At 50.4% G+C, this 24,488-nt stretch overlaps 2 protein-coding genes across 3 annotated transcripts; one reads left to right on the top strand and one right to left on the bottom strand.

Moving 5' to 3' along the window:
• Positions 1-1,031: 1,031 nt before the first annotated feature.
• smyd5 (SMYD family member 5) lies at positions 1,032-10,362 on the bottom strand. Of its 2 annotated transcripts, NM_001114205.1 has the most exon segments (13): positions 1,032-1,820; positions 1,893-1,963; positions 2,171-2,265; positions 3,323-3,379; positions 3,702-3,808; positions 4,035-4,105; positions 4,837-4,899; positions 5,419-5,529; positions 6,446-6,515; positions 6,761-6,882; positions 7,094-7,233; positions 7,545-7,653; positions 10,179-10,272. In NM_001114205.1, coding segments are annotated over 13 exon segments (1,266 nt in total). In that variant the 5' UTR covers position 10,272; the 3' UTR covers positions 1,032-1,663.
• A 6,570-nt stretch (positions 10,363-16,932) lies between these two features.
• LOC101734035 (E3 ubiquitin/ISG15 ligase TRIM25) lies at positions 16,933-21,808 on the top strand. The gene is made up of 2 exons (XM_004911487.4): positions 16,933-18,178; positions 20,511-21,808. Exons 1-2 carry the CDS (start codon positions 16,983-16,985, stop codon positions 21,058-21,060), a joined length of 1,746 nt encoding a protein of 581 aa, XP_004911544.2. The 5' UTR covers positions 16,933-16,982; the 3' UTR covers positions 21,061-21,808.
• The last annotated feature ends 2,680 nt before the right edge of the window (positions 21,809-24,488 follow it).

Genomic DNA, 24,488 nt, shown 5'->3' with positions numbered 1-24,488 from the left:
GGAAATGACCTGTATATTGTATATATATGTTTCCATTTCACACACATTGATGGCAGTGGCTCACCTCTTCAAGCAAAAAGCCCAGCCCTATCAGCAGGTCATACTCCCCCAGATTTATATAATACACAAAAGTCATTAATATCCTGTAAATTTTATCCTTATAAAGGTGCTTAGTGATGTTATCAATTAAAAGAAAAGTTGTGTATTATAATAAATAATGTACCCCCCCCCGTTGAAAAATACAAGGATATTAGAAGTTCCCTCGGAGTTCTATGAGCTGTATAAAAGTACTCAGTGCCATGGTTATGGAACTCCTCTGTGGCTTATAATATCCTTATAATTTACAATAGGGGGTACATTATTCCCTATATATTTACCCTTCTGCGGGCAAGAACATTCCAATCACAGCAGTTTGAAGTTACAGAATAAAATTCTAAATCATAAACTGTGGGCTCACTCAGCGACCAATCAGGTTTTCATATTAATAGTTTTATAGGCCCTTTTTGTAACAGGAGCCCCCCCCCCCCCTGCTATTTGGCATCACCTGAAAAAGCCAGAAGCTCCAAGATGAACGATCATTGTAACTGGCATATGTATGGCCACCTTTACCCTAAGGGCGAAGACACACGGGACGATTAGTCACTGCAACTTTTTATAAAGTCACAGCGCAAACAACATGCAATTTGTCGCTACTTGTATATTAGTCTATGGCAACTAAGTTGCACGATTAGTCGCTGAACTTTTAAAAGTTGTGGCGACTAATTGCCCCGTGTATGTTCGCCATTACACCACAATGTCAAAGGGTCTCTGACTTTTGTACTCATTAGTATTAGAAGCCTATTGTGATTGAGGGCAGTGCTGATATTGTTTGTACCCATTATAAAGATATGTACAGGCCACACACGGATTTCCTCAACTAAGCGGCAGTTGTCCCACTTGGGAGGGGCACAGGCACAGAGCGAGTTTGGTCAGAACTAATTGTTATCATATCTAATAAAACTATTGAAACAAAAAAAGAACAAATATTTTGCTAAATTGTTCCTCCAAAATGTTGTTTAATTTGCATTTTTTTGTTTGTTTTGTTTTTGGGTGTAGTTGTTGTGTTTGGCCGGACTTGGGGTGTTGTTCCTGAGAGGAGCAGGCAGTGCAGAGATGAAACATGCCCGTGTGGTACTGAGGTTGGTGGCACCGGGCTGAGAGAGGCGGCTATGATATAAGTAAGGAATCTAGTTGCCTATTACACACCTGGAAGCTGGGGGGATCTACAAATCAAGCAAAAATCATTCTGGGCAAACAGAAATCCTAAGCGCTGCCTATTGCTGCACCCCCACCGGCGCCCCCCGGCTACAGTGGGTATGCGGCACATAAGGAATATGGTTGGGCAGTGACATGCAGACCAGCATAGTGGGGTCACGTGGCATACAGTATGGGGGCTCATAAAGAAGTAGGAGGTCCCCCCCACAAGCTGGGGCAAATGAAACATTCCAAGTGCAACACAACAAATGACGGATAATGAGTGTTCCACCGGTAACTGGCTCAACCAATCACAATGCTCCGACTGGGAACAGCTCAAGTGAGTGACTAGAAATGGCAGTGGAAGAGAGTTGAACAGTTTGGTCTGTGATTGGACATGATGGAAAGGGGCGGAGACAAAGTTCTCATTTCACACGTCCGTCATCTCATCCTCCAGCTCTGCATCCTCTGCTTCCCCTTCCAGCTCAGCGTCATCCTCCTCCTCCTCTTCTTCCTCGGACGTGATGTCGGGGTCATCAGCTTGCGCTAGGCACTTGGGGCAGGAACACACGAACAGGTAGTTCTCCCTGGGCAGAAAGAGAAACATTGGGGCGGGTTCCACAGACTCTCTATACATCGCTATAATAAGACTATGGTACCTGAGAATCTTTTGGCGGCTGTGCCGGCTGCGGTCCCTCTGGCAACAGTCAAGGTAACTAATGCAGATTTCCTAGGGAGAGAAGCCATACAGGGGGATATATGGGCACAACAGAATATGGCAGATATAGAGATAAATACCCCAATGAGGGGATCCTGCAATATACTATATTTGTCTTTATACGTGTGGCGTAGAGCGACCATATTATTTCCGCTACAGCATAAAATGGGGGGGGGGGGGGGGGGGGGGGGGGGGGGAGTCCTGCAATGCTAAACGTACCTCTCCAGGCTGGATATCTTCCAAAGCAGTGAGATGGAGGATAAAGTTGTTGTCTGGAAAAGAGGCCTCTGCGTTTGGCACACAGCTATGGTTACCTGCAAGGGAGTATGAAACATCTTCACCGTGAAGCAAATGAGCAACTAAGGGGGCTGTTCCTGCTGAATTGCTTAGTACAGGGGAATCCCTATTCTGCCATAGTTTTATGGTATCTCTCTGTACAGGCTATGAGCAAACTTAGGGGGCTGTTCCTGCTGAATTGTGCTTAGTACAGGGGAATCCCTATGCTGCCATAGTTTTATGGTATCTCTCTGTACAGGCTATGAGCAAACTTAGGGGGCTGTTCCTGCTGAATTGTGCTTAGTACAGGGGAATCCCTATGCTGCCATAGTTTTATGGTATCTCTCTGTATAGGCTATGAGCAAACTTAGGGGGCTGTTCCTGCTGAATTGTGCTTAGTACAGGGGAATCCCTATGCTGCCATAGTTTTATGGTATCTCTCTGTACAGGCTATGAGCAAACTTAGGGGGCTGTTCCTGCTGAATTGTGCTTAGTACAGGGGAATCCCTATGCTGCCATAGTTTTATGGTATCTCTCTGTACAGGCTATGAGCAAACTTAGGGGGCTGTTCCTGCTGAATTGTGCTTAGTACAGGGGAATCCCTATGCTGCCATAGTTTTATGGTATCTCTCTGTACAGGCTATGTACAATGGTGTTTACCTAAACTAATTATGATTATATTTTATTTTTCTAAATGTGCCACCAATGACATCAAACGTTTCTAACTGTTCCTAATTGGTCAGTAATGCTCCCTTCCTGCATTTGTAAGGGGAGTGTAGTTTAGGAGGTAATAATGAAGGTTAGACAGTGGTTAGACAGTTGTGGAACAATGGAATTCACTGCAAGACTGAGACTGCAGGCTTAGTTAGTATCACCTTAGCAGTAACTATGGGTTGAAACAAAGCAAAAGGACACAATTATACATTTACCTGTAAAAGCCAATAGCCTATCACAAAATGAAGGGCCCTTCCAATGATAATTACATACAGGAAGGTCCCTGTGTTTTCCCCACAAACTGATCTGCAGCATCACACTCAGTACATGAGAATGAATGAGCCCTATATATACTGCGCCACGGACACTGTTAGAACTCACAGCAGCTCTGCAGCAGGTACAGCCCGGATCCCTCGCAGTTCAGAAATTCTCCCGTCACTGCAATAAAGAGCAGAACATCGATTGTGGGCCGGTCTCCTCCCTGCACCCCGGCAACGGTCCCCCCGACCCCGAGAGCCCTCTCCTTAATGGGTTAAGGGTTCTACAATGGAACTTCAATGGAATACTTCTACCCCCCCCCCCTTCTGTGCCATGACATGTCGCTTTACTGCAGTGCAGTCACAGGCTAATTACCCAATATTACTGTACATATATATATATATCTCCATCCCAAATCTGCTTTCCACATACACATTCTTTCCAATATACATTTGTTATGTTCCTCCCGTGTCTGCACTGGTTTGCTGCTGCCCCTACATACCCTTCTCTATGTCCTTGTAGAGTTGGTCTATGAGAGAATCCAGCTGTTCCCGCTCTCGAGGTGGGAGTTCTAGGGCGTCACAGGCATGAACCCACTGGCTCAACGAGCTGTATGGGAGGAAATAGTCATGTCAGCTAGGGGGCGCTACAGCTCACACAGGGACACTGCCCTTTGGGGTTCTGCTTGTAGTGACACTTTAGCAGGGATAAGATGGGTCAGTGGCTTTAGTCTCGCACATTATCATATACAAATAATAGGAATTAAAGGGTAAACCTTCCTGCACTACTGGAATAGATTCATACAGATAATCATGTGACTCCTCGGGCGTCTCACCTCGTGCCAATCCCCTGCCCGTTGGTGCCAACCAGTGCAAAGAGCGAGCGGAAACCTTCTGGGGTGAACCACTGTAGGGGGTAGAAGGAAAACGTCAGGCAAATACGGTCAGGGGCTAAAATCAGCCAATAGGGAAACAGGATCACACATAAGCCTATTGTAAGCAGTGCTGGGGCCAATCAGAAAACTCTCATAACTGGAATCCTATAGACCTATAGGGAAATAATAAAGTGCTATAGGGCCAGGGGCTAAAATCAGCCAATAGGGAAACAGGATCACACAGCAGCCTATTGTAAGCAGTGCTGCGACCAATCAGAAAACTCTATAACTGGAATCCTATAGACCTATAGGGAAATAATAAAGTGCTATAGGGCCGGAGGCTAAATCAGCCAATAGGGAAACAGGATCACACAGCAGCCTATTGTAAGCAATGCCGGGGTCAATGAGAAAACTCTCGTAACTGGAATCTTATAGGGAAATTATAAAGTGCTATAGGGCCGGGGGCTAAATCAGCCAATAGGGAAACAGGATCACACAGCAGCCTATTGTAAGCAGTGCTGGGCCCAATCAGAAAACTCTCAGAACTGGAATCCTATAGACCTATAGGGAAATAATAAAGTGCTATAGGGCCGGGGGCCCAATAGGATATTTGTTCTTACCACCCAGCCCAACTCTGTAAGTCGTTATATACTAACGTGGTGCAGCAACCAACCAGCCCCCCCCATTTATGAGAGGCGGAGCCTCAGCATTAGGGCGTCCCCACTGTGTTTCTGCCCTGACTCTTTATCCGTCGCGCACTTACCCGACTCACGCGCTCCTCATACAATGCGTCCGTGAAAAGTCGCCGCAGCTGGTCCAGTTGGCCCTGAGAGTAGCAAAGGTAAGTGTTTAATATCTAACGTACAGCAGAACTACTAACTTAACCCCATAAATGCCGAGTGCCGGCAGTAATACGCTGGAAAGGGTTAATCCCTGATGATACAAAGATGGGCCCATTTTGGGCTGTGACTATTACTAGTCACAAGGAAGCAGGGGTGGGCCAAATTGCAAATATCATGGTTCTGTTGCGGGGCAGCATTGCACAAGGCTCCTCCCTGTTAATTAGCTGATTGGCGACACTGTGTTTTTATATAAAACTAAAACTTGTCGCTGATAATAATGTAAAATGCAAAATACAGTCCTTCAGGCAAAGTATGATTTGCGTTGCATCAGTGTAGTAAAGTCCCAGCTTCCTGTCTGCCACAAATTCAGCAGCCCTGCATGTAGCTCAAAACATACATAACAGGATCAATGGCCCAATCAGCTGTGAGCGGGAGAGCTAAAGCTTAGATGGGCCGGGGGGAGCGAGAGCGACGGTTCCTTTAACCATTTGTGTCTCTCTCACCTTAAACTTGTCTCCCAGAAGCTTATGGACAATCTCCTCCTCCTCATTGGCTGTCTTGTTACAGAACTGGGAGAAAAGGTGCATCCACCAGTCCTTATCCTGGGCCTGTACCTGGGGGCAACGGGATAAACCACAGATTAGAGAGCCCGGATAAACAGCCCCCTCCCAGCGTAGAGGGTAAGTGCAAGCTCCCAGGGACAAACTGCAAGCGCTACTGAACTCAAATTCATCATTACCCAATTAGTCCGTTGTTTTATCCCTCCCAGCTGGCTGCTTAAGCCCCACCCACCACAGCTACTTACACTCTATATCAGGGGTGGGCCGAGTTGTGCCGCCTTAAAAGAATAATGGCCCCTGATTGGTTGCTCCCCGTGCGTGCGCGTGACGTCAGCACGTACGGGGCACAATCATATAAAGTATGCAGGGGGAGCTGCGGTCAGAAGCAGTGGGAGGAGGGAGCAAGCTACACGTAGCTGGGGGGGGGGGAGATGGAGGATGCTGGGGAGGAGCTGGGGAATGGAACAGGAGGATGCTGGGGTGGGGAGCTGGAGGATGCTGGGGCAGGGAGCTGCAGGATGCTGGGGGTGGAGCTGGAGGATGCTGGGGGTGGAGCTGGAGGATGCTGGGGTGGGGAGCTGGAGGATGCTGGGAGGCAGCTGGGGGTGGAGCTTGAGGATGCTGGGAGGGAGCTGCAGGATGCTGGGAGGGAGCTGCAGGATGCTGGGGGTGGTGAGCTGCAGGATGCTGGGGGTGGTGAGCTGCAGGATGCTGGGGGTGGTGAGCTGCAGGATGCTGGGGGAGCTGAGAGGCCCCGTTATTTGTGACGCTGGCCTGGCCCGGCGGGGAGTCAATGTGGCCCCTGTGCCAAAAAGTTTGCCCACCCCTGCTCTATATGAATAAAGCCACAAGGCACAAAACACAATATACTGACTAGAACACTCCAGCCCAACGTATAAGCCCCTGGCCCATATCTGCAGAACAGTAGGAAGGTCACATGTTTACTGAAGGTGCCCAGGAAGGAACGTACCTGCTTAATAGTGCCCACCATCCGCGCCATTAGCATGATGCTGGCAGTCTCCGGCGGGTAATGCATATTCCTGAATGGAAAAAGATAAAACAGCGCTTGTGTGTCTGTAGCGCCACTGCCATTTTAATCAATTCAAATTCATACACTTCTGCCCTTTATGGTGCAACCAACTGACCGGCGCTATGGGGGGGGGGGTCACAGGCGGCTGCACCACAGAAAACTCTTAGAGAATTTAGAAATCTTATAATTAGATTGATAGCTTGAAAAGAAGAAAAATGAAATATAATGCCCATGCTGATGGGGGGGGGTACCTACCTCCAGGCCTCCTCCAGTTTATTGAGGGGATGTGCCGGATTATCCCTGGAGGCCCCCAGGCAGAGGGCCCGGTGGTACTGATCCGCGGCGGCTTTGAGGCACTCGGCACTGCAGTACGTCACCTACAAAAGGAATTGGCACAAACCGTTACTGGCATCGCCCAAATCTCTATATTCCATCTGTTTGTACTGGGGACCCTTAGTGGATTCAGTGCCCCCCAAATTCAACAAACAGGGTGAGGCTCAGAGGGGTTAATCCCCGAGAGCACAGCAACTCATAGAGACACCCACGTTGCCCCCGGCTGAGGGTGGCACAGCCATAAGGAATCCTGACCTGGCATCGCGGGCACTGCTGGTGCAGCCCATTTCGGACTGTGCAGAGCTCTGGGTACGGCAGGACCACGTGGGCATTTCCGGACAGTCTCTGGGCATTCTCCTCGGCAGTCTCGAGAGAGCGCAGGCAGTGATCGCAAGCTGTGGAATTACAGACAGGGCTCAGGGAGGGTTTGGGAATAGCAGTTACGGAATAGGTGCAGCTCCGGCACCCAGTCCCCCCCACCCACTACCTCACTGTACCTCCAGGCTTTTGATATTGGGCACCATACCTACCCCCCCCCCCCCTGCCAGCCCCCAGCTGAATGGCTTTAGTCAGATGATCAGCCTTTGGGGCATTTGGATCTCTCTACAGAGCCAGTCTCACTGTGCCCACATGCACCCAGTACCACTAGAACCCCAAAAGGAACTCACTGCCCAATAGAGACTGCCCCCATAGCGGCTAAACTCACCCCGGTACCGGTACAGCGCATTCCACTGGAACTGGGAGGATACGAGCGGCTTTTCCTGGAATATCGTCTCCCCTTTCCGTATGGCCCGAGTGGCAAACAGGCCCTTCCCCTACAGGGAGACACAAGGGCAGGTTAGAGGCGCTGAGACACAACAGGAGAGTCATGGGCAGATGCCTGGGCTCCTATGGGCTTCGCTGCACACAGATCTGGGGCCTTTACTCTATATTCGCATTACTCTGGGGCAGTTATATCTCTATGCAGGTTATTCAGATCTCGCTGGGCCCCAGCCACATCGCTACCAACACACAAAATAATATCTGATGTACATGTGTATAAATATGTTCTTTTGGGGCCTGCAGTATGGCCATACATGGGGGGATCTGATTGTATGGGGGGATCTGATTGTATGGGGAGATCTGATTGTATGGGGAGATCTGATTGCATGGGGGGGGATCTGATTGTATGGGGGGGATCTGATTGTATGGGGGGGGTCTGATTGTATGGGGAGATCTGATTGTATGGGGAGATCTGATTGTATGGGGGGGATCTGATTGTATGGGGGGATCTGATTGTATGGGGGGATCTGATTGTATGGGGAGATCTGATTGTATGGGGGGGGATCTGATTGTATGAGGGGGATCTGATTGTATGGGGGGGGTCTGATTGTATGGGGGGATCTGATTGTATGGGGGGAGGATCTGATTGTATGGGGGGTCTGATTGTATGGGGGGAGATCTGATTGTATGGGGGGGATCTGATTGTATGGGGGGGATCTGATTGTATGGGGGGGATCTGATTGTATGGGGGGAGATCTGATTGTATGGGGGGGAGATCTGATTGTATGGGGGGAGATCTGATTGTATGGGGGGGTCTGATTGTATGGGGGGAGATCTGATTGTATGGGGGGGGTCTGATTGTATGGGGGGAGATCTGATTGTATGGGGGGATCTGATTGTATGGGGGGGATCTGATTGTATGGGGGGGATCTGATTGTATGGGGAAGCAGAACTTTCTGACCGGTGGGGCCCCTGCAGCCCAGTACAGAGTATCCCCAAAGCCCCATCTGTGACTCCCAGGTTTTATTCCTTCCAGGTTTGGCCCCACACAGCTTGTGTATAACACACAATACCCAGGTACAACACACAATACCCAGGTACAACACACAATACCCAGGTACAACACACAATACCCAGGTACAACACACAATACCCAGGTACAACACCCAATGCCCAGGTACCACACACAATACCCAGGTACAACACCCAATGCCCAGGTACAACACACAATACCCAGGTACAACACACAATACCCAGGTACAACACCCAATGCCCAGGTACAACACCCAATGCCCAGGTACAACACCCAATGCCCAGGTACAACACACAATACCCAGGTACAACACACAATACCCAGGTACAACACACAATACCCAGGTACAACACACAATACCCAGGTACAACACACAATACCCAGGTACAACACCCAATGCCCAGGTACAACACACAATACCCAGGTACAACACACAATACCCAGGTACAACACACAATACCCAGGTACAACACACAATACCCAGGTACAACACACAATACCCAGGTACAACACACAATACCCAGGTACAACACACAATACCCAGGTACAACACCCAATGCCCAGGTACAACACCCAATGCCCAGGTACAACACACAATACCCAGGTACAACACACAATACCCAGGTACAACACCCAATGCCCAGGTACAACACACAATACCCAGGTACAACACACAATACCCAGGTACAACACACAATACCCAGGTACAACACACAATACCCAGGTACAACACCCAATGCCCAGGTACAACACACAATACCCAGGTACAACACACAATACCCAGGTACCACACACAATACCCAGGTACAACACACAATACCCAGGTACAACACCCAATGCCCAGGTACCACACACAATACCCAGGTACAACACCCAATGCCCAGGTACCACACACAATACCCAGGTACAACACCCAATGCCCAGGTACCACACACAATACCCAGGTACAACACCCAATGCCCAGGTACCACACACAATACCCAGGTACAACACCCAATGCCCAGGTACCACACACAATACCCAGGTACAACACCCAATGCCCAGGTACCACACACAATACCCAGGTACAACACCCAATGCCCAGGTACAACACACAATACCCAGGTACCACACACAATACCCAGGTACCACACACACAATACCCAGGTACAACACACAATACCCAGGTACCACACACACAATACCCAGGTACCACACACAATACCCAGGTACAACACCCAATGCCCAGGTACCACACACAATACCCAGGTACAACACACAATACCCAGGTACCACACACAATACCCAGGTACCACACACACAATACCCAGGTACCACACACACAATACCCAGGTACCACACACACAATACACAGGTACCACACACACACACACACACACACACTCCCCAACAAGCTTCACATGAGGAGCCCAAGGCCACAGCCGCTAGTTGCCCCGTTGGCTTCTCATTCCCTGCCGCCCCGACTCATCCCATTACCCGGTCTGTTTCCCGGCCTTGCCCCCCGCTTACTCCCGGCCGATCCCCCGTTCCCCCGGTACCCGGTACCTTGCCGCTGCTGACAAAGCGAATCTCCACTGCCCGGCGCGGCGGCTCCTGTGGGGCACAAAAGGCGAACACGTCGCACATGGAGGCGGCCATGATGGGAGGGACGTGACCCCCGCCCTGGGCCAGCTGATCCGGGGACTGCCTATCCCTTCCAGGGGCTACCGACCGGCACCGGGGGCACCTATAAGCTCCACTGGGCTACCGACCGGCACCGGGGGCACCTATAAGCTCCACTGGGCTACCGACCGGCACCGGGGGCACCTATAAGCTCCACTGGGCTACCGACCGGCACCGGGGGCACCTATAAGCTCCACTGGGCTACCGACCGGCACCGGGGGCACCTATAAGCTCCACTGGGCTACCGACCGGCACCGGGGGCACCTATAGGCTCCACTGGGCTACCGACCGGCACCGGGGGCACCTATAGGCTCCACTGGGCTACCGACCGGCACCGGGGGCACCTATAGGCTCCACTGGGCTACCGACCGGCACCGGGGGCACCTATAGGCTCCACTGGACTACTGACCGGCATCGGGGGCACCTATAGGCTCCACTGGGCTACTAACTGATACCGGGGGCACCTATAGGCTGCACTGGGCTACTAACCGGCACCGGGGGCACCTATAGGCTGCACTGGGCTACTAACCGGCACCGGGGGCACCTATAGGCTGCACTGGGCTACCAACCAGCACCGGGGGCACCTATAGGCTGCACCGGGCTACCAACCGGCACCGGGGGCACCTATAGGCTCCACCGGGCTACCAACCGGCACCGGGGGCACCTATAGGCTCCACCGGGCTACCGGCCAGCACCGGGGGCACCTATAGGCTGCACTGGGCTACCAACCGGCACCAGGGGCACCTATAGGCTGCAGGGGGCTACCAACCGGCACCGGGGGCACCTATAGGCTGCAGGGGGCTACCAACCGGCACCGGGGGCACCTATAGGCTGCAGGGGGCTACCAACCGGCACCGGGGGCACCTATAGGCTGCACTGGGCTACCAACCAGCCCCAGGGGGCACCTATAGGCTGCACTGGGCTACCAACCGGCCCCGGGGGGGCACCTATAGGCTGCATGGGCTACCAACCGGCACCGGGGGCACCTATAGGCTGCACTGGGCTACTAACCGGCACCGGGGGCACCTATAGGCTGCACTGGGCTACTAACCGGCACCGGGGGCACCTATAGGCTCCACCGGGCTACCAACCGGCACCGGGGGCACCTATAGGCTCCACCGGGCTACCGACCGGCACCGGGGGCACCTATAGGCTGCACTGGGCTACCGACCGGCACCGGGGGCACCTATAGGCTGCAGGGAGCTACCAACCGGCACCTATAGGCTGCAGGGGGCTACCAACCGGCACCGGGGGCACCTATAGGCTGCACTGGACTACCAACCGGCACCGGGGGCACCTATAGGCTGCACTGGGCTACCAACCGGCCCCAGGGGGCACCTATAGGCTCCACTGGGCTACCAACCGGCCCCGGGGGGGCACCTGTAGGCTGCATGGGCTACCAACCGGCACCGGGGGCACCTATAGGCTGCACTGGGCTACCAACCGGCCCCAGGGGGCACCTATAGGCTCCACTGGGCTACTAACCGGCACCGGGGGCACCTATAGGCTCCACTGGGCTACCAACCGGCCCCGGGGGGCACCTATAGGCTGCACTGGGCTACTAACCGGCACCGGGGGCACCTATAGGCTCCACTGGGCTACCAACCGGCCCTGGGGGGGCACCTATAGGGTGCAGGGGGCTACCAACCAGCACTGGAGGCACCTATAGGGTGCAGGGGGCTACCAACCGGCACCGGGGGCACCTATAGGCTGCACTGGGCTACCAACCGGCACCGGGGGCACCTATAGGCTGCAGGGGGCTACTGACCGGCACCGGGGGCACCTATAGGCTGCAGGGGCACCTACTGGCTCCACTGGGCTACCCACCTACTCACACAGTATGGGCTCTTCTGGCTTTTCCAGCCTACCTACCGGGATCTTAGGCACAGATACCTACCTACCTACCTACCTTATGGGCAGTGTGCCCCTGTGGGCAAATAACCGCCTGTTCCTGTGGGTCAATGTGTGCCTCTTTGTAGGTGCCCTGCTGTTTATTTAAATGGGTAATATAAATACCCCTCTGCCACAGGGACATACTGCCCACCTACAGGAACAGAGGGGTACTTACCCACTAGCACCTAATCCCCACCTACAGGAACTGAGGGGTACTTACCCACTAGCACCTAATCCCCACCCACAGGAACAGAGGGGTACTTACCCTCTAGCACCTAATCCCCACCTACAGGAACAGAGGGGTACTTACCCACAGGGACATACTGCCCACCTACAGGAACAGAGGGGTACTTACCCACTAGCACCTAATCCCCACCTACAGGAACAGAGGGGTACTTACCCACAGGGACATACTGCCCACCTACAGGAACAGAGGGGTACTTACCCACTAGCACCTAATCCCCACCTACAGGAACAGAGGGGTACTTACCCACAGGGACATACTGCCCACCTACAGGAACAGAGGGGTACTTACCCACTAGCACCTAATCCCCACCTACAGGAACAGAGGGGTACTTACCCACAGTGACATACTGCCCACCTACAGGAACAGAGGGGGACTTACCCACTAGCACCTAATCCCCACCTACAGGAACAGAGGGGTACTTACCCACTAGCACCCAATCCCCACCTACAGGAACAGAGGGGTACTTACCCACAGGGACATACTGCCCACCTACAGGAACAGAGGGGTACTTACCCACTAGCACCTAATCCCCACCTACAGGAACAGAGGGGTACTTACCCACAGGGACATACTGCCCACCTACAGGAACAGAGGGGTACTTACCCACAGGGGCATACTGCCCACCTACAGGAACAGAGGGGTACTTACCCACTAGCACCTAATCCCCACCTACAGGAACAGAAGTTAACTTTTATTCTATATGCTATTCATATACCAGTCTCTCATTTAAGCCACTCTCTCCATGTGGGAATGTGAGCCCTAGCAACCAGATGCTGCTGCTAAATTCCCGGAGCTGCTGAACGATAAGTGATATAATTAAAAACATGACAAGTAATAAAAACTGAAGACCAACTGCAAATATCACACTCTACATTATACTAAAATGGAACTCAAAGGTGAAAAACCAGATTTGCCAGTCTCTTGATTTAGAGTGCCTCAGTCAGGGGCGGATAATAAGGCCTCCGAGGGCCTGTGCCTGGGGGGCAGATTTTTGGGGGGGGCAGGTCTTGGGGGCCCTCGGGTACCTATAATTTATTTATTTTTTTATTTATGAATAAACTTCTTGAGTATGCAAAATCCGCTCCGTAAGTATTTTTGAATGTAGGGTCAGTTTGTCTGCATCGTGTGCCATTAGCCTAAGACCCAAAACCCACTGGGCCTGGGACACTGATGGCGGCCGTGCCTGCTCTGTTTCTAAGTGCCTGTTTGCCATTGGCTGCTGCTCTTATGTTGGTACCACTGGGTGCTGCTGGCAGGGGCAATCTGGTTGAACAGAGGGGTATTTACCAACATGCACAGGGGCTCTGGCTAACAGAATAAAGGAGTGTTTGCCCATTGGAACAAATAGCCACCTTATTCTTCTATAGCAGGGATCCCCAACCTTTCTTACTAGTGAGCCACAGTCAGATGTAAAAAGACTTGGAGAGCAACACAAGCACCATAAAAGTTCATGGAGGAGCCAAATAAGGGCTGTGATTGGCTATTAGGAGCCTCTATGCACCCTATCAGCTTACAGGGGCTTTATTTGGTAGGAAATCTTGTTTTTATTCAACCAAAACTTGCCCCCAAGTCAGGAATTCAAAAATAACTCCCTGGTTTGGGGGCACTGAGAGCAACATCCAAGGGGTTGGGGAGCAACATGTTGCCCCTGAGCCACTGATATAGGAACAGCGCAACATATCTACCAAACTGAGCTCTACCTCCCAGAATAGAGAGTTATCTGCCTACCAATAGGAATGGGGGGTACCTACCCCTCGGAATGACTGTAGATGTGTGTGAGTCTGGTACTAGCCTGGGGCAATGATGTACTGATTGGAGAGGACTTGTTTGACCCTCCGGTGATTGGCCAGCTGGGACAGGGCATCCCCCCATCAACCCGGAAGCTGCCCAGTTACCTACTACAGAAACCAATACTCGCCCCACCCTGATGTACCAACTTCATGGTGCCCCCCAGTCAGCAGAGAAGCCCCCCAGCCCTAAGCTGCCAGTGTCTGGTTTATTTCTCCTTGTAGCCATATCTAAGTGCAGCCCAGTGCCTGACTGGGACCCAGTACTCTCACTACTCTTTATATAATGCACATTATTGCCAATGCTCAGTCCATGTTTCCTCCTCTTCCTACTTGGTTACTAAGGATTTACACCAGGGGTAGGGAACCTGTGGCTCTTTTGATGGCTGCATCTGGCTCGCTGCCAAATCTTAATAAAAAAAAATAGTGGGGGGGCATGGCCTGCACTCGACGCATAGAGGGCGTGTTCTAAGCCTTAGAGCGCAGGCCACGCCCTCCTCCGCATCCGGGATCCTTACCGGGTTGCACTTGAACCAGGGCCCAGGGAACTGAGGGGACATTGGGGCAGAAACCTGTGACAGTTCACGCTTGAATTGAAAATAAAATGTGGCCAATATGTCCCTGTCGGGGCTACAAAGAGAAGCCAACTGTGCACTGTGCTAGGTAGCCCTCTAGTTATACTAACAAGCCATATTGAACAGCTCAAGCTGACACCCACCCTACCTTGCCCCGCAGCATCCTCCACAGGCAGCTGCAAATCGAGGCCCCGGCTTCGGCCTAGCTCCCGTCGGCCATTTTATGGCTCTCACTGAATTACATTTTAAAACATGTGGTGTTTATGGCTCTCTCAGCCAAAAAGGTTCCCGACCCCTGATTTACAGGGTTAAGAGGGAGGAGCCTGAAGTCCCAGTTGCTGAAAAGTTTTTTTTTATTTTTGAGTTTCCCTTTCCACTGTAAGCGATGGGGTCTCCGAGGTAACAGACCCTACTATATGGGACGTGGATGCATTTTTATCCTGGAGTGTTTAAACTTCTGCCTGGTTTCCAGGGTGCCTGTACCTTAGAAACCAGGCAATGGGGCAGGGGGTGAGGAAACAAAGGCCTGAAACAAAATGAGAATTAAAGGGGAACTTAAACTTGAAAATGAACTTTTGTTGAGATTGCAGACTCCCGGCAAACAGATCAAATTGCACTAAATCCATAATTCTGATATTTATCCACATAGCGAATCCTCCCCAAATGATTGGCCGAATGAAACCCTCATTTGCATATTTAAATCTGAGATTAATTAAAATATGGCATCACCTGTGAACCAAAAATGTTAACCTTTCATTGCCCAGAGAGTTGCGTGAATGGTAGGGTTCTGCCAAACTGCCAGGATTTGTCCCAGTGTGAATGCTGCAATCAGAACCATTTTAAACCCAGACTGGGGAGTAACAGAAGCCAATCAGTTATAAACAAAATGTTAAAATTTAACCAATCGAGAGCCTCGCCGTTCCACCCAACCGGATGAGCCAGTACAGGGGAATCCCTATGCTGCCATAGTTTTATGGTATCTCTCTGTACAGGCTATGAGCAAACTTAGGGGGCTGTTCCTGCTGAATTGTGCTTAGTACAGGGGAATCCCTATGCTGCCATAGTTTTATGGTATCTCTCTGTACAGGCTATGAGCAAACTTAGGGGGCTGTTCCTGCTGAATTGTGCTTAGTACAGGGGAATCCCTATGCTGCCATATTTTTATGGTATCTCTCTGTACAAGCTATGGGCAAACTTAGGGGCTGTTCCTGCTGAATTGTGCTTAATACAGGGGAATCCCTATGTGCCATAGTTTTATGGTATCTCTCTGTACAGGCTATGAGCAAACTTAGGGGGCTGTTCCTGCTGAATTGTGCTTAGTACAGGGGAATCCCTATGTGTCATAGTTTTATGGTATCTCTCTGTACAGGCTATGAGCAAACTTAGGGGGCTGTTCCTGCTGAATTGTGCTTAGTATAGGGGAATCCCTATGTGTCATAGTTTTATGGTATCTCTCTGTACAGGCTATGAGCAAACTTAGGGGGCTGTTCCTGCTGAATTGTGCTTAGTACAGGGGAATCCCTATGTGTCATAGTTTTATGGTATCTCTCTGTACAGGCTATGAGCAAACTTAGGGGGCTGTTCCTGCTGAATTGTGCTTAGTACAGGGGAATCCCTATGCTGCAATAGTTTTATGGTATCTCTCTGTACAGGCTATGAGCAAACTTAGGGGGCTGTTCCTGCTGAATTGTGCTTAGTACAGGGGAATCCCTATGTGTCATAGTTTTATGGTATCTCTCTGTACCGGCTATGAGCAAACTTAGGGGGCTGTTCCTGCTGAATTGTGCTTAGTACAGGGGAATCCCTATGTGTCATAGTTTTATGGTATCTCTCTGTACAGGCTATGAGCAAACTTAGGGGGCTGTTCCTGCTGAATTGTGCTTTGTACAGGGGAATCCCTATGCTGTGATCATTGGGGCCCCTCCAATATTTGTTGCTGGAGGACCCAGCTTTGTTTATTTACGCCTCTGCCTATGTATATATATATATGCTGAATTATTTTTTTCTAATTGGACATTTTTTTTGTTTTTTGTAGAGGCACATTCTGTGGCTTCTAAATTGGAACTGATTGGGTTACAAGGCTGAATCCCAGTTGAACTTTCCTCGCTTTGCCCAACCCCCCTTGTGTGTCTGTGAGTTCAGTAACCAACAAAGATCTGTAAGTTTCCTGTTCCGACACCCAGCGATGGCGGCTGCTGATCTGAGAGACGAGCAGAGCTGCTCCATCTGCCTGAATATCTATACGGACCCGGTAATGCTGCCCTGCGGCCATAACTACTGCCGGGGCTGTATTGGGGGGCTGCTGGATACCCAGGAGGGATCTGGGGGTTATTCCTGCCCTGAATGCAGAGCTGAGTTCCAGCAACGTCCTGCCCTGCAGCGCAACAGAACCCTGGGTAACATAGCGGAGCGATTCCTTCCTGCTCAGTCAGAACAGCAGGGGGCGCCAGGGATCTACTGCACTTACTGCATCCAGTCCCCTGTAGCTGCGACTAAATCCTGTCTGCACTGCGAGGCCTCCCTGTGTGATAACCACGTGCGCGTGCACAGCAAGTCAGCGGAGCACATCTTATGCCAACCCTCCGACTCTCTGCCCAACAGAAAGTGCTCTGCTCACAAGAGGCTCCTGGAGTATTACTGTATGGAGGATAATGCCTGTATCTGTGTCTCTTGCCATATAGTGGGGCACCATATTGGACACAAGGTGGCGCTGCTCAGTGAGGCTTCAGAGAGGAAGAAAGGGAAACTGAGAAACGCTCTAGAGAGACTGATCCTAAAGAGAGAGAGGGCTGAGAGAGATTCCCAGAGGCTGCAGGAGCGCAGGAGGGAAATGGAAGAGAAAGCAGCCAATGAGACGGAGCGAGTTACTGCCCTGTTCAGAGGCATCAGGGAACAGCTGGAAGCCCTGGAGGAGAGAGTCCTGAGTGAGATCTCCAGGCAAAGAGACAGTCTCTTACTCTGTTTCTCTGACCTGATCCAACAGCTGGAAATGAATAAGGAAGAGCTGTCCAGGGAGATCCATGACACTGAGGAGCTGTGCAACATGGCCGATCCCCTCACTGTCCTACAGGGGGCAGAGCTGGACGGAGACGCCTTCTGTGATGCTTGGGAGGCAGAGACTGAGGGAAGGGGGAGCGGGGGTAACAAGGACCCTACAATATGGGATTTGGATGAGGATCTGATCTCAGAGAAGTTACTGACAGGCTTAGCTGGGATTGTGAGGAGCATGAAGGCAGCCATTAGGCACACGGGGCAAGATACAAACCCCGAGGCAGAAGGTGCAGAGCTGAGTGCCCCAGTACCCCTGCCCCCTGCAGAGAGTAACGGCCCCGGGCATCTCTGTGACACCCCCGGGAGCTTGGCCCCACAGGCGGAAAGTGACCCACTGTCATGGGCGTCCGCAGAAAATTTTCCAAGGGGGGGCAAGTAAGCTAGCATCATCCTGCAACAGATAAATATATATATATTTTTTTTTTTTTTTGCAGGATGATACTAGGGGAGGCTAAATATGGCCCATACACAGACTGACCTACAGCTAATGTGACACTTAGTGGATTCACTGCTGACGTAAAAAGTTAACCTCCCAACTACCTCTTGCCGTTCCCACTGACTCCCAGGGATACTGTACAAAAGTGCGGGTGGGGGTGCTTTTTTTTTTTTACCCTAAAATGTTTAGTATTAGTAGTAAAAGTATTCATACGCGCACTTCTGTTAGGGGATCTGCAAACATTTGTGTTTGTGATCAGTTAGCTTAAAGGGGTAGTTCGCATTCGAATTCACTTTTATTTTTAATGGTTTTTCAGTTATTTAGCTTTTTGTTCAGCAGCTCTCCATTTGGTATTTCAGCAGCTATCTGGTTGCTAGGGTCTTATTTACCCTAGCAACCAGGTAGTGATTTAAACAAGAGATGGGAATATGAATAGTTAAGGGGCCTACTTGGAAAAATAAGTAATACAAAATTATAATAATAATAAAATTGTAGCCTCACAGAGCAATATTTTTTGGCCCCCATTTGAAATCTGTATAGAGGCAGAAGAGAAAGGCAAATTATTCAAAAAAATTAATTAGGAAGACCAATTGCAAAGTTGCTAGGAATAGGCCATTTTATAACATACTAAAGGTTAACTTAAAAGTGAACCACCCCTTTAGATGTGTTTATGTTAGTTTTATAGCAAGAAAGGCAGTGGGTACTGACTCCCCATTATATACAGTGAGACGCAGTCTGTATTTACAAACCCAGCACATTATATACAGTGAGAAGCAGTGGGTACTGAGGGCAGATATTCAGGCCCTGGCACTATAACACTGGCACTGATACACAACATTGGCCCCACTGTAACTTACTATAAATGAACAAAACAATGACAAAAAAAAAAATAGTAAGTGCAAAAAACAACAACACATATATAAACACACAATGAGCTTTTTCAGAGGGAAAGAGTTAACTTACCCTCCATCTGTTAGGGTAGGGGATAGATTATATATTATTATAGATGTCAGGTCAGGCAAAAAACAATTTAATGTCAGCTAGTGATTCTTTAGAACTGTATAGTACCTGGGTATAGTGCCTGGGTATAGTGCCTGGGTATAGTGCCTGGGTATAGTGCCTGGGTATAGTGCCTGGGTATAGTGCCTGGGTATAGTGCCTGGGTATAGTGCCTGGGTATAGTACCTGGGTATAGTACCTGGGTATAGTGCCTGGGTATAGTGCCTGGGTATAGTGCCTGGGTATAGTGCCTGGGTATAGTGCCTGGGTATAGTGCCTGGTATAGTGCCTGGGTATAGTGCCTGTGTATAGTACCTGGGTATAGTGCCTGGGTATAGTGCCTGTGTATAGTACCTGGGTATAGTGCCTGGGTATAGTGCCTGTGTATAGTACCTGTGTATAGTACCTGTGTATAGTGCCTGGGTATAGTGCCTGTGTATAGTACCTGTGTATAGTGCCTGTGTATAGTGCCTGGGTATAGTGCCTGTGTATAGTACCTGTGTATAGTGCCTGGGTATAGTGCCTGTGTATAGTGCCTGGGTATAGTGCCTGGGTATAGTGCCTGTGTATAGTACCTGTGTATAGTACCTGTGTATAGTGCCTGGGTATAGTGCCTGGGTATAGTGCCTGTGTATAGTACCTGGGTATAGTACCTGGGTATAGTACCTGGGTATAGTGCCTGGGTATAGTACCTGAGTATAGTGCCTGGGTATAGTGCCTGGGTATAGTGCCTGGGTATAGTACCTGGGTATAGTACCTGGGTATAGTGCCTGGGTATAGTGCCTGGGTATAGTGCCTGAGTATAGTGCCTGGGTATAGTACCTGGGTATAGTGCCTGGGTATAGTACCTGGGTATAGTGCCTGGGTATAGTACCTGTGTATAGTACCTGGGTATAGTACCTGTGGGATGAAAACTGCAGCAAAAGTTGAGAGTTGGTTCTTAGGTAAAGTTACAGGGGCAGATTCTTCTTTTCAGTCTTTATTTCTGTTTCCAGTTTGCAAAATCTCCCGATCCCTGTGTGCATGTGTGCTCTGATTGGTCAATTTTACTGTCTGTCAAGGAAGCTGTGCTCTGATTGGAGAATCCACAAGAAGAAAGATCCAATCGGAGCATAGCAAAAACGGGCTTGAGGGGACTGCAGAAACGGAGTAAGGTTTTTGTTTTTTTTGCTACTTTTCCAGGGGGGGGCAAGTGCCCCCTTTTGCCCCCTTCTGTGGACGCCCATGCCCACTGTATGGGCTGAAGGCCACAGACATGTCTATAGACATAAATACAATGAATAATCGTTTGGAATTTATAGATAAAGGTGTACATTGGTGTAGTAAATTCGCGGATCACTTCCCCACATGTGAGAGGTTTCAGGATTACCCCCAGGCTCTCAGTATCCAAAGCTTCTCCTCGGGGCGGCACTACTGGGATGTGAAGTGGGTGAAAGTTGTGGTCACAGGGTCCACAGGGTACTGTATAATAGGGGTAGCATATCCCAGCATGCAGCGGTACGGCCAGGAGTCCTACATTGGGCGCAACAAGAAGTCAGTGGGTTTGTTCCTATGGGACGATAGATACTCAGTGATACATGATGGACAGAGGAAGAACTTACCTTACATTTCCACCTGTAATAAAATCAGGGTCTCATTGGACTATGATGGCGGCCGCCTGTCCTTTTATGAGCTGAGTGAGCCAATCAGGCACTTGCACACTGTGACTGCCACCTTCACTGAGCCGCTGCACGCTGCATTCTGGGTATGGAAGTCTTCCCTGACTATCAATAAATAGGGCAACTGCCCAAGTGCCCGATATGTCTGTATGAAGCAGTCACAGTAAAATGATGGTGATGATGGATGTATATGACTGGAATGTACTAATAGGTGTGAATATTGCTCCAGCCCTGGTAACCCATAGCAACTAATCCGCAGGAAGCATTTATTTGCCTCCTGTCTGAAAGCAGATTGGTTGCTGTACATTACCAAACCTGGAGCAAGTAAATTCATATAAATAAATGAATAATAATTAATAATTCTAATAATAATAAATTAGATTAACCCATGATTATGCAATTACTTAAGAGTCACAAGTCCACTGAGGTTTGATTAGAAAAGAAAAAAGAGGTAACTTGACCCCTGTGGGCCCCAGTACAATACTAATAGAGGGGGGCTGGCACAATATAGTTCCGTGGATGTACTTTTACTCTCCTTCTCCTTTGTACTTTATCTATTTTCACTTCTAAGGGGCCTTGGATTCATTGCTCTTCAGTTAAAGTAGGGAGGGTAACTTATGGGACCCCAGTCCTTGGCACCCTGTCTTCTCCATGTTGTGGGGCCCCAGGGATTATATAGGAGTAGAGATAGTTGTTTTGGGGACTTCTCCACTCTCTACTCTCTGTCCAGTTACAGACTGGAGAGAAACCTGATTGGCTGGGGCTTAGTTGCTGGTGTCTGCCTTTCCCTCCTTGTGAGTCCCCAGTGGGTGAGTCCCCAGTGTGTGTGTGAGTCCCCAGTGTGTGGGTGGGTGAGTCCCCAGTGTGTGGGTGGGTGAGTCCCCAGTGTGTGGGTGGGTGAGTCCCAGTGTGTGGGTGGGTGAGTCCCCAGTGTGTGGGTGGGTGAGTCCCCAGTGTGTGGGTGGGTGAGTCCCCAGTGTGTGGGTGGGTGAGTCCCCAGTGTGTGGGTGGGTGAGTCCCCAGTGTGTGGGTGGGTGAGTCCCCAGTGTGTGGGTGGGTGAGTCCCCAGTGTGTGGGTGAGTTTGTCCCCAGTGTGTGGGTGAGTTTGTCCCCAGTGTGTGGGTGAGTTTGTCCCCAGTGTGTGGGTGAGTTTGTCCCCAGTGTGTGGGTCCAGGTGTTTCTCGAGTGCCTGCTACGTGGGTGCAACTGCCTATTCCAAAGGGAGAGGTACTTTGGGGCAGGTAGCGCTACCTGGGGCAACTAAAGCGCTCTGGGGAAGGGACTTTGCCAGAGACTGAACTGAGCAAATCTGTTTTGTCCATCCGGAGTGGAGTGGGGGAGTGTGGCAGTGTGGCACCGTTAGAGACAGTGCCAGGGGTTGATAGGCCACATGGGTTCCCCGGGGCAGGATTTCTGCTTGTAACAAATACTGTTCATGCTTCACTTATCTTTATATAAAGTTAATCTTTGCTTCTGCAAACCTGTGTGTGTGATTTATTTTCTTGGTGGAATTTCCCTGAGGTGTCCCTCAGTGGCCACTAGGTGGAGACACTGCGCTGTCAATTCCAATTCCCAGTATCTTTCATGCATGGGGGACCAGGCTACTGGATTCCAAGTACAGGTAAATCTCCAAGAAAAGAGAGTGTGATCCTGTTCTAGGGCTGTGTGCCATAAAGGGTTACAGGTACCTGAAGTAAGAGATTGCTATTGATATCCAAGGGAACCTAATAAGGTGGAATCTATAGATCCCAGGCTGCCCCAGCAGTTAGTTATTGTATTATGTTTTATAGCTTATATGCATAGAAATTGTTTTGCTGCCACCTAATGGCCAAATATATATTGCAACATGTTTATTTGCTGTAAACCCTCCCATTCCCTTCCTTATGCACTGAATCCTATTTTCGAACCCGAATCCTTTGTATAATATTTGGGTAAATCCGAATCCTAATTTGCATATGTATATTAGGGTACAGAAGGGTTAAAGATAAAAAGTTTCAACTTACACGTTAACGTGACAAAAAGTCACGTGATTTTAAGGAGTCTTATTTGGTTTAGCCAGGAGCATGGATTTGGCCGAATCCTGCTGATAAAGGCAGAATCTTGGGAGAATACTGAACCAAATCCTGGATTTGGCCGGACCCGACACTTCCAGCGCTCCCGCACCCAATGGTGTTCCTCCCCGATGCGTTACATTTACACACGCTCAGGGGAGGATGTCGGGTGGGGGTAGGGAGGCTCAGAGGGGGGTTAGGAGTGCAGCCGGGGCCCCCTAGGGGTTCGGGGGCGTGGCCAGCCCAGGTGGGCCCCCCAGTCCAACCCTGATTTGGTGCATTGCTAGAAATAATTCCAACATTTGTTTATTTGTGGATTCCAAGTGTCTGGTGAGTTCTGCCATCAAGTTCAACCCATCTAAGTAAACCCAGCACCCACAACCCACACCTACCAATCTATACACTCACATACATAAACTATATATACAAACACTAGTACTAACTGTAGGTATTAGTATCACAATAGCCTTGGATATTCTGATTGATCAAGAACTCATCCAGGCCCCTCTTATAGGCATTAACAGAATCTGCCATTACCCCATCACTAGGAAGGGCATTCCCCAACCCCCTCACTGCCCTCCCCGTGAGGAACCCCCTACCCAACATCCCCCGGCAGGGCATTCCCCAACCCCCTCACTGCCCTCCCCGTGAGGAACCCCCTACCCAACATCCCCCGGCAGGGCATTCCCCAACCCCCTCACTGCCCTCCCCGTGAGGAACCCCCTACCCAACATCCCCCGGCAGGGCATTCCCCAACCCCCTCACTGCCCTCACCGTTAAGGAACCCCCTACCCAACATCCCCCGGCAGGGCATTCCCCCAACCCCCTCACTGCCCTCACCGTGAGGAACCCCCTACCCAACATCCCCGGCAGGGCATTCCCCAACCCCCTCACTGCCCTCCCCGTGAGGAACCCCCTACCCAACATCCCCCGGCAGGGCATTCCCCAACCCCCTCACTGCCCTCACCGTGAGGAACCCCCTACCCAACATCCCCCGGCAGGGCATTCCCCAACCCCCTCACTGCCCTCACCGTGAGGAACCCCCTACCCAACATCCCCCGGCAGGGCATTCCCCAACCCCCTCACTGCCCTCCCCGTGAGGAACCCCCTACCCAACATCCCCCGGCAGGGCATTCCCCAACCCCCTCACTGCCCTCACCGTAAGGAACCCCCTACCCAACATCCCCCGGCAGGGCATTCCCCAACCCCCTCACTGCCCTCCCCGTGAGGAACCCCCTACCCAACATCCCCCGGCAGGGCATTCCCCAACCCCCTCACTGCCCTCCCCGTGAGGAACCCCCTACCCAACATCCCCCGGCATCTTTCCGTAATTTGGATCTCCATACCTGCTAAAAATCATTTAAATATGGAATAAACCCAACAGGATTGGTTTGCCTCAAATAAGGATTAAATATGTCTAATTACCATTTTATTATTACAGAAATAAAGGAAATCATTTTTAAAAATTAGAATTATTTGCTTATAATAGAGTCTGG

This window comes from Xenopus tropicalis, chromosome 1 (assembly GCF_000004195.4).
Source record: "Xenopus tropicalis strain Nigerian chromosome 1, UCB_Xtro_10.0, whole genome shotgun sequence".
Taxonomy (NCBI): Eukaryota; Metazoa; Chordata; class Amphibia; order Anura; family Pipidae; genus Xenopus; species Xenopus tropicalis.
This window is presented reverse-complemented; position numbering and strand designations above follow the sequence as displayed.